The sequence below is a fragment of the Puma concolor genome, chromosome A3 (assembly GCF_028749965.1).
Source record: "Puma concolor isolate L17-30 chromosome A3, mPumCon1.1.hap2, whole genome shotgun sequence".
Classification (NCBI taxonomy): Eukaryota; Metazoa; Chordata; class Mammalia; order Carnivora; family Felidae; genus Puma; species Puma concolor.
The window spans coordinates 53,900,790-53,911,274 of NC_141669.1; the positions used below are offsets into that span (position 1 = coordinate 53,900,790).

A 10,485-nucleotide genomic window follows, 5' to 3' on the forward strand; every position below is an offset into this window, starting at 1 on the left:
AGATTTCAATTTGTTTACCTGAACTGTTATAAAATTTTTGTTTTCTAACTATATAATATTTAGGATTATGCTTGCATTAAGTTTATAAGTAAGCATGACTAATATACATATAGTAATTTAGAAATAAACATGTAATAGTGTATATGCTAAAGACTTTACTGAAGGGGTACACTTAAAGACTATTTGGGGCTCACGACTTTTCAGGATAAAGCTAAAACCCTTTATTCTGGCATTCAAGGCTATTTTAGCCTCAAATGATTTTGTGGCTTCCTCTACTCCTTTTCCCTCTCTTTATCACATACCATGCTTTTAATTAGCTACTACACATCTTCCAATTTTACCAAAACATCATTTTAGGTCAAAGTATTTTGTACAAAGTAAATGTTCAATCAAATCTATTAAATCTCTCTGTAACATTATTGAAAATTTCCTTCTTGACTCCTCTCAAGGGCACTACCCTGGTTTTTCTCCTGCTGCTTTGACTACTTCTTCATTGGCTACTTCTTCTATATTCATTCTACAAATACTGCTAATATGTTATGGTGACAGGCACCAGAAATACCATGGTGAACAAGTAGACTAGGTCCCTTACCCCAAAGCTTAATCTTCCTCCTTTACCTGTCTCCATGTAGCTCACTCAGTTTGTCTATTTCTAGCTACTTGTTGAGTATTCCTCCCTGCAAATACTTCCATCCTCAGGTCTCAATTCATTGCTCCCCTCCTTAGATCTCTCCTGGCCTCCACATTCGGTTTCAATCTCCCTTGCATTGGCTCCTTTCTACATGCATTCCTAGTGATGCCACTTCCCAACCTGTATTAGAATCTAGAGGTAGTTTTCTAACTGCTGTTCCCGACTTTAGTCCATCCAAGTTGCCATTCATTCCGTGCCTTGCAGCCTAACTCATTATTTTACAAATTATTGCCAGATTTGCCTTTGAATGGATGGGAGGGGAAAGACATTGAGGGAAATTTGAGGCCTAATTTTGATCTGGCATTTAAACCACTTCACCTAACAAATTTTAGGGACTCCTCAAAGACCATTTGGCCTGGGTTTGAGGGATTAATTTAATTATCCACTCCCACCCTACTCTATGAAAACATGATTTGTGCTCTTTATCTCCAGAGGACAATGAACCTATTTCTGGGTCCTCACTAGGTCGTCCCTTTCCTGTCCTGGTCCCTCAGTCCAATGGTCTTCTCTTGGCTTGTCATTTAGTACACACTGGTTTGTTCTCTTTTAAATATTTGTTCTTTCTGTCCAGAGACACTGTGAACAGAAATGGGCCTTTGGTTTTTTAGTCTTAAGTATATTGAAGTTTACTGTGTTGTAAGCAGTGTTGTGCTTTACATACACGCTCTCATTTTTTTCCACAAGCCCAAGAGATGTGTACTTTTAACACCTCTATTTTATATAGAGGTTAACTAATTTGCCCAAGGCCACAACAGGCAGAACTCAAATTTGAACTCAGGTTTAACTCCAGAATGTGGGTTCCCTTCAGTGACTGCCTGCCTGACTCCACAGTTGTGTATAAAATGTATGGTAGGCCCCAATCTTACCTCCAGGGACTCTCAAAACCAGGTCTGTAGTTTAGAAAAAAAGAACAGATATCCTGTAGAGAATAAGCCTCAACAAATATTGTGTGGAATACTCCCCTCCCACAGGAATTTCTCTTTGCTGTTAGTGATCTCCCACAGTGCCTGGGGTTTGAACTAATCACTTTGGCACCTAATCGTTCACTGTCTTATATTGCTGTTTCTAGCGTGTCTTTGCCTAATGGTAGAGAATTTTTCTTCTCATGAAGTCTAGCCTAATCCTACTGGCTGGTGTGGACATAAGGCAACTAGGCCTTCGCAGCAAGATCTTCCTAATCCACCGGTGAAATCAGTGGCACTCAAATCTAAACGATTCGGGGTTTTGTTAAAAATGGTCTTCCTTTTAGATTTGGGGGGTGGGACCCAGGTATCTGCATTTTTAACACCATTTCAGACTACAGTCAACGGATCTGTCTACAATCCTGTGAGGCCTGCCTCATTTAGGCAGGATTATTTCCTGGTATGGTTTCTCTAACATTGCACACAGCTGAAGAGTTAGAAGCTGGGCCTCTTTTGTTTCTGGATTCACCACTTGGCAGGTGTAATAACATCCTCTGACAGGCTGTTTGCCACAGGTGCATGCTCGACACATGCGCCCCGCTGGTACCATCCCCCATTTTGTCCTGGTGCCCAAGACCCCTCCATCCCTACCACCACCCCTGCCCTCTTCCAAATCCTCAAACCCACCCTTGCCCCTTTCCCTCCCATCCCAGCTCCAGCCCAGCCCTTTTCCCTCCCCCACCTCTTCTCTGGGTTCCCCCCAGGCTCCTCCCACCTCAGAACATTTTTTTGTTCCTGGCTAAGAGTTTTCCCAGTGAGATTGGGGTGGGGGGTGGGGCTGGCAAGAGGGGAGGACACACTGCCATTCATCAGAATTTATACCGAATGGCCATACTTTTTCAGAGAAAACCCAGGTTTTCTACCAGAGAAATGGGCAGAGACCTCTCTCTGGAACTTGGCTGGAGGGATGTCACTCTCCGGGAGAGCCCCTCTGTCTGCAAATATCCCAAAGCAGGCCCAGCCTGCAATGTTCCTTTGTTGGGACAGAAAGGGAATGGAATCTTACCAATAGGTGAAAAGGGCTGGACAGAACACCAAGGATGGGCCCAACCTTCTCCCTACAAAGGCCTAACGCTAACAGGGAAGGGAAAAAAAAGCACCAACAAAGAGTTTAAGATAGTAGTTCCCAGCTTTTTCAAATATGAAGCATTTTTTAACCAATCCATTTTTTAATTTTTAAATTCTTGACATTACAGAACTAAACTGAAATTTATTAACATTCCACTCTTACATTTCTTATCGACAAACAGAAATAAAATTCATGAGCCAAAAACCCAAAACAAAACTAAAAACAGGGAAAAGCTTATAAAACTAAATATGGATCCCAGCATTAACAGCTGAACAGAGAATGTGATTTTTAAATTCTTAGCGGATGATAAAGTTGTGTAGAAACTGAACACTTACAAATTATTTAAAACCTGGAATCACTGACCAGAAATTACACAGTTGGATCATGGGAAAACAGCAGAAAGGGGTTATAAGTGAACCTACACTGTTCTAGCTGCACCCCATGCCCTTCTCAGAGGAAAGCCTGGCATTGATTAGATATTGGGCCAGACTAATACTGGCAGCAGAACCAGTGATAGTAACCTGCCTACCAGAAGAGCCTTCCACTGGATTGGCAATTTTGATCTGGGCCCCGGACATCTGGCGGATCTCATTAATGTTGGCGCCTTGGCGCCCGATTATGCAGCCAATTAAGTTATTTGGAATGGTGAGTTCATGGGTCGTTTGAGTAGATGCATCCAAACTTGCCCAATAGCCTTTCACCTCTGGAGAGCTGGAGTCAATTCCGGCGAATCCGGTCCCGCCGTGCATCATGGCAAAGTGAGACTGTTGTCTTGCCACCTGGTTCAGCTTGGCCAGATCGAGCGGAGAAATGGTGTGTTGTCCTTGAATCGAGTAGGCATCTAGAGGTGGTCCCTCCAGGTCATGGGTGGCATGGGGGTAGCCCGCAGCGTCGCTGCACCGATCTTGGCCGCCCGCACAGATGACTGGAGAGCTGGCCGGCATGGGCTGGTACGGAATGGTCATGACTCTCCCTTGCGGAGACTGGGAGAGCGTCTCCAGCATGACCAGGCAGATCTGCTTGACACACTCGGTGACAGACTGCGGCACGCCAGCAATGGTGATGGCTCGCTCGGTGGAGTTGGGCAGCATATCCCCCGCCACCTGGACCTGGGCCCCCGTACTCTCGCGGATCTCTTTGATCTTACACCCGCCTTTCCCAATCAGGGAGCCGCACTGGGTGGCCGGCACCACCAGCCTCAGGGTGACCGGGGGCCTGCTGGCCGCCGTGCTGTTGGTCATGGAGCTGTTAATATCTTCTTCCAGCTTGTCGATGATCATAGCGAAGGCCTTAAAGATGGCATTGGTGGGGCCGGTCAGAGTGATGATTCTCTCCGGACAATTCCCCTCCGAGATGTTGATCCGCGCGCCACTCTCCTCGCGGATCCTCTTAACCGACTCCCCTTTCTTCCCAATGATGCTTCCTACTTCCTTTCCGTGCATAAGCAGCCGAATGGTGAGAGTCACATTTAGTCCACTTTCAGTCACACCGGCATCCATGGCGAGCGGCGGGCGGCGTTCGGGGGAGTTGGGCTCGTTACGTGGTCAAGTCTTTGGTGGCTGGCGGGGGGAGGGGAGGTGTAGGCCCAAAACTGCCGGCGCGAGGCGAGCGAGGGCCGCGGGAGCGAGCGGGCGCGGGCGGGAGGCCGCGGCGTCGTCGCAGGGGCGGGCGGCGGCGGCGGAGGGGGCGAGCGGGGCCGGGAGCGGCGGGCGGGCGGGTGGGCGAGGGCGAGGCGGTGGCGACTCCGGCGGCAGCCTCGGCGGTCTGGGCGGGGCGGGAAGCCCGCTTTCAACCCCGCGTACCCTCTGACCCCGGAAGTGCTTGCCGCGCAGGACCCCTTGAAAAAAACCGAGGACCCGTATTTTTTAGGTCACAAGATTGCGCCAACCTTCGCATGGTAGTTTAAAAAAAACTTTTTTAACAGCTTAGCATTGAAGATAAAGCCACGATGGGCAGAATCTGTGAGTCCGGCAAGGTTTTAAAACCAACGTACATTTTATTAACTCCAGCGGCACCGGCAGATGTTTGGGAATGTTAATGTTGTGAGTGGGGGCGACACATTATTTTCCCGCCTTACAAAAAGGGCTTGGATGCGGAGCGACACGGGCAGCCCCGGCGGTAACTGCAGGCGGCAGCTGGGACGCCGCCGGTTTAAAACGTGCGCGTGAGGCGGCTAGAGCGCGTGCGCGAGGGTGTGGGGAGACGGGAGGGGCAGCCGCGGTCTTCCGGGGGGGAGGGGCGGCGAGGCGAGGCTTGTGTGGTGGGCGCGTGCTCGCGCGCGCGCGCGCGTGGGCACGTGGGGCCCCTTCGCCCCAGGCGTCCGGGCGCCCCGTACCAGGCCCCCCACCCCTGTCCTGGTCTCCCCACGGCAGCTGGTGAGGAGAAAGACCGAAATCCACCCCTGCCACCGCTAGAGTCGCGGCTCTGTTGATGACTTCTGGGAAGTGTTGGAAACAGGGCCTTAAAAAAAGAATGGCGTCCATTTACATAATGCTTTGTTTGCATTTTGCAAGTTTCTTTCGGTTGAACCTACAGAAATCCCACAGTGTCGTTTTAGTCGTGGCAGTCTCGACAGGCATTTAGGACAATGGTGTGCTCCTTTTGGGACCGCATTTAGTCAGGGTTGCTGACTTAGTGCTTGGAGAATTCTTGCGATTTCCCCCCACACTCTTCACTTTCCCGCTTCTGCGTTTCGGCCTTTCCCCCGTTTCCCCTTTTGGTGCGATCGCCTCGCCCCGCTCCCCTTGGGGGCGGCCCCTGTCGGGCCCCGCCATCTTGGAAGGCCTTTCTTGCCGCTTCGCCACAGCACGTCCCTCTCGCCAAAGAAAGGTCGCTTGGGAGGCTCGTGTACGTTTATTTCTAGCCCTTTCTCTTTCCTTCGGCTAAGCCAGACAGAAAAGGCACACAGACAGACGTGTGCACAACGTGCTTCAGGATCCCTCAGGGAAAGCAGCTAACGTGGCGGTCCCTCCGCCCCTTTCCTTCCCCACGGGGTGGCCGCCATGTTTCCAGAACACAAAATGGCGACACGTGGCCTGGATTCGTTGCCAACGAGAAATTGGGGTCGACCCGAAAGCTCCAAAATGCCCCCACCTCCCCACCCCGTGCGTGTTGGCCAGCGCCTTTCCCTCGCAGCCAGTGCTCTAACCACTCTGGTCCAAACCTAAGCTGCCGAATTTGAATGCATTTCCCCCATTAATTTGAAATGGGAATGTTTATAACTGTAAAATGTAGGTGTGATGCCGAGTCTCTCATAGTCTTAAGTTTAATAATGGGTAATGGGGGGGGGGGCAGTGCCAGTGGATGATTTGGGCCCCCAGTTACCAAAGCATTTAGGAATCACTGCTTTAAGAAATAAGATGGGAAGTTACTGATTTCCTAGACCTCTAGCACAGGCTGGTGTGCTGGAGAGACTGAGAAATGGTCTTATAAAATTTCTTAGAATTTCCATGAAGCAGTTTGGATACCTGTGACCATTTTCAGAGGCTAGCTGACCGGTGAACCTAAGTTTACCACAAGTGGTATTAACTTTCAGTATGGAGGGACAGATGTTATTGTGCATTTACCAGCGCAAGATCCTGTGCTAGTATTTTACTGCGTACTATCTTTAATTTTTACAGTGATCTGAGGTAGGTGTTATCTTTTTCTTTCTCTTTTTCTAACAGATGAATTCACGTAGGCCCAGAGAGATGAAGTGACTAATTCAAGGTCACACAGTGGAGGATGGATTCCAGACCTTCTGATTTCCTTATTGGTGAGCACTTTCTCAAATTTTTCTGTAAGTCAGTGTTTTAAAATTTAAGTGCTATTTGAAGTTTAGGTGAGCTTGTCATTTAAAAGAACCTCTCAGGTGACCTTTTGGTGCATAAGTCACCCCGTTTGTATCTTTTAGGGATTCCCAGCTTTTCCTGGTGTGAACTATACCTTGGCTCAAATGCTATTTAAAAAAATTTTTTTAATTAAAAAATTGGTGTCTGGGTGAGAATTGGGAGTGGGAAATGATTCAGCCCTACCCAAAGGCTGAAGTATGTGTCAGTCCAGCCTTGTCTGTGGCACATTCAAGTCTACCTGGCTCTGTGGGAGCAAGCAGTTTCTGACTCACTTGCTTCCTTTAGCTACCCATGGGCACGACTTCCGCCTTCCTCACTCCAGTGTCCCAACCAAGTAAAAATAAATAATTTCACTTTGGCGCCAAGCCTCCATTTCTCTGCAAATATTGACAGAGCATGACAGTGTTAAGGAAATCATGGTCTATGAACTCTTCAGTTCAGTGTAACGAATAACTTGTAGGTCAAGCAAGGAATATGTGCCTGAACAGGGCTCTACTTGTGTGGATGTTAGAGATGGAGAGAAGGGCTTTTTGCTTCTTTTAACTTACGTTAATGTCTTATATCATAGTTTTCAAAGTGCCTTTGCCTTACTTTGTGTAATTCTATAACCAACTTTAATTGGTGGGTACATTATAGCAACAATGGCAGTACTAGCATTAAGTGCTAACTTTGTGACTGGCACTGTTTGAAGCTTTATTCTGTATGTTATTTCAGTGGCTCTCACATTTTTTTTTTGTTTTTTTTTGTTTTTTTTTTTTTTTTTTCAACGTTTATTTATTTTTGGGACAGAGAGACAGAGCATGAACGGGGGAGGGGCAGAGAGAGAGGGAGACACAGAATCCGAAACAGGCTCCAGGCTCTGAGCCATCAGCCCAGAGCCTGATGTGGGGCTCGAACTCACGGACCGCGAGATCGTGACCTGGCTGAAGTCGGACGCTTAACCGACTGCGCCACCCAGGCGCCCCTCACATTTTTTTTTTTAAGTTTATTTATTTTGAGAGAGAAAGAGTGTGCAAGTGAGCCCCTGAGTGGGGTAGGGGTATGTGTGTTTGTGGGTGGGGGCGGGGGGCAGAGAGAGAGAGAGGGAGGGAGAGAATCCTAAGCAGGCTTTGTACTGTTAGCATGGAGCTGGACTTGATCTCATGAACCCAACCATGAGATCATGACGTGAACCAAAATCAAGGGTTGGTTGCTTAACTTACTGAGCCACCCAAGTCCTCCCCTCCTTTTTTTTAAGATTTTATTTTTAAGTAATCTATATACCCATTGTGGGGCTCGAATTCACAACCCCAAGATCAGAGTCACGTGCTCCACTGACTGAACCAGCCAGGCACCCCAACAGTTTTAAAAGTAAGCCGTCAAGAGATAACATTTTTACAAAATAATTCATATATACATAGGCATATGTAACAGAAACCAAATCTTTGTAAAACAGTATTTATTTTTACTGTATGCGGTGTACTCTGGTAATTTCTGTTCATTTACATGAAATAAAAAGGTGTATCACAACTGAAGTGACAAACCGTTATAAGGTTGTGACCAAAATGATTAATATACACATTTAATCCTCACAAAACTCCTTAGATGAAAGTGATGCAATTTATATTTTACAGAGATACAGAAAGGTGAAGGATTTTGTCTAACACACAGTTATTAAATAGTAAAATATGGATTTGAATTTGGGCAGTCTGAGCCCAGAGCCTGTATATTTACCACTGAGCTAGATGTGGTCTCTGCAGATGGCCTTGTCTTTAAGGGAGACAGAGTTGTTTAGGGAATTAAAATTATTAGTAAATGTTACAAACAAACTGAAGAGGCCACAAGAGAAATTCTATGTAATGAAGAGTTATATCCTTATTCAGAATACTCTGTTCTGTATGAGGTGCCTGGGTGGCTCAGTCGGTTAAGCATCTGACTTCAGCTCAGGTCATGACCTCACAGTTCATGAGTTCAAGCCCTGCATAGGGCTCTGTGCTAACAGCTCAGAGCCTGGAACTTGCTTTGGATTCTGTGTCTCCCTCTTTTTCTGCCCCTCCCCTGCTCATACTCTGTCTCTCTCTGTCTCTCAACAATAAGTAAATGTGAAAAAAAGTTAAAACAAAACAAAATATTTTGGTCTCTAAATCTGTCACATATTTATTTCCCCTGAAGAAAAATGTATATGTTGGGTCTTTCTTCCTGTCTATTTAAAGCCTTTTTGCCTGAAATTTTCCATTAATTCCTTCTTATCTGAGTACCTCCCTGATTCTACTCACCTCTTCCTTCAATAAAGACTTCCCCTTCCCAGCCTCTCTGTTTCCCCCAGAGTCCTATAGCCCCCACGCCCCCCTGTAGGCTACGTTTGGCTGTTAATTAAATTGTAATCTGCATTGGTGTTGATAGTGTGTTGTACAGGGCATTGGTGTCATGGGTGACCCAGAGATCTGGTAAAGAGGACATTGGACTTGGGAATCTGTGGCTCTGGCCCCTAGCTCCAGCTCTCCCACTGTCTAACTTTGAGAAGTCTACAACCCAGTTCAAAACTGGGCTTTGGTTTTCCCACATGTAAAACAACAGATTAAATGATCTTTTCTAATTCTATCCAGGGAGTGATGATACTTGATGATCTTGGGTATCTCTGGGAGGGAGGAGGATTATGTAAATATTTTACTTATGGTAAATATCCCCCTCCCTTCCTCAGACCTGCAGTATCTTGTGTATACGTGATTGAATTCCACACCACCCATTTTACAGATGAAGCCACTGAGATATGGAACAATTGACTAAATAGTCACTGCCCCACCCCTGGAGCCTCACACATGACTCTTCTCCTCCCATTTGAATGACTGCAGGTTAGTTAAGGGGTTTAATGAGTTTGGGAAGGTGAGTCAGGCTTAGACTTTGGAAATTGAACCACAGGATTTATATTCCATTCAGAGGAGGGATTTTTGCTTCCTTTTACCTCACATTGGCATGTTTATGAAATGTTTTAAAGTGATTTCACATTATTTACTGATCATCACAGACACCCTTGCCATGAAAGTATAAATAGGCCTGTTTTATGGAAGAGCTATTTATAGATCAGAGGAATGAAGTGACTTGCCCAAGGTTACACAGCTTGTCAGGACCTGAGCTGGGTCTCTTGACTTCTAGTTGTGGATTGTTCCTCTCCTTGGCTTTTGATGCTAGTTGCACTGCCTTTGACACATGGAATAGTTTTATCTTTAACTCAGAAAGCTTTCAATCCAGCCTTTATTTTTCTGTCCCAGAGCATCTAGTCCACTTATGTTAGGTTCCTGATTCTTTTGGTTTAAGAAAAGCTCTTTCCTCTTTTTGTCTAATGTTTACATTTATGGGTTTGGGAAGTGGTGGGAATTATTCCTTGATGAGGCTGTGGAGGCAGGGACCACATCCCCCCCCCCCCCCCCAATCTACCTTTTCCAGCAAATGTACTACAGCTTTTTAAATTTGCCCTACCAACATGCAGTTTTGCAAAAAATAAACAAACAAAAAACCAACATGGTTTCTTCTTCTCTTACTCTTTCAGATTTAGCTTCTCATTTTTCTTTTATTTGAAATTATAGTAAATTGAGAGGATATTTACCCTATCACTTTCTGGGATACTACAAAGTATAACCTACGAAATATTTCTTACCCACTTTGTAGATAGGAACAATAGTTATAATAATAATCTCATATACTGGTGTGCTGCCGTTATGGGGTTAATACTGAGTTTTCTCAGAAACTTAAGAAATATATTGGTGTGCCTTACAAAAGTGCCCAGGAAATACAGCAACATCCTTGGTCTAAGTTCTCCCGGTCGGGGAAAGTAATGCCTATGGATTCCCAAGGGTTACTCTGACTGAAATAAGTCATGGAGAATGGAGTGCAGAGAAAAATTAAAGGAAAAATGAGAACAGAGTACAAATGTAAAGTATAGAAAATGAGGAAGGA

At 45.9% G+C, this 10,485-nt stretch overlaps 1 protein-coding gene across 1 annotated transcript; it reads right to left on the reverse strand.

Annotated features, from left to right (window-relative positions):
- Window positions 1–2,763: 2,763 nt before the first annotated feature.
- PCBP1 (poly(rC) binding protein 1) lies at window positions 2,764–4,422 on the reverse strand. The gene has a single exon (XM_025931757.2). It carries the CDS (start codon window positions 4,219–4,221, stop codon window positions 3,151–3,153), a length of 1,071 nt encoding a protein of 356 aa, XP_025787542.2. The 5' UTR covers window positions 4,222–4,422; the 3' UTR covers window positions 2,764–3,150.
- Between the last annotated feature and the right edge of the window lie 6,063 nt (window positions 4,423–10,485).

Excerpts from the sequence above, each read along its gene's own strand:
- PCBP1 (XM_025931757.2), bottom strand. The coding sequence starts at position 4,221 with ATGGATGCCGGTGTGACTGAAAGTGGACTAAATGTGACTCTCACCATT.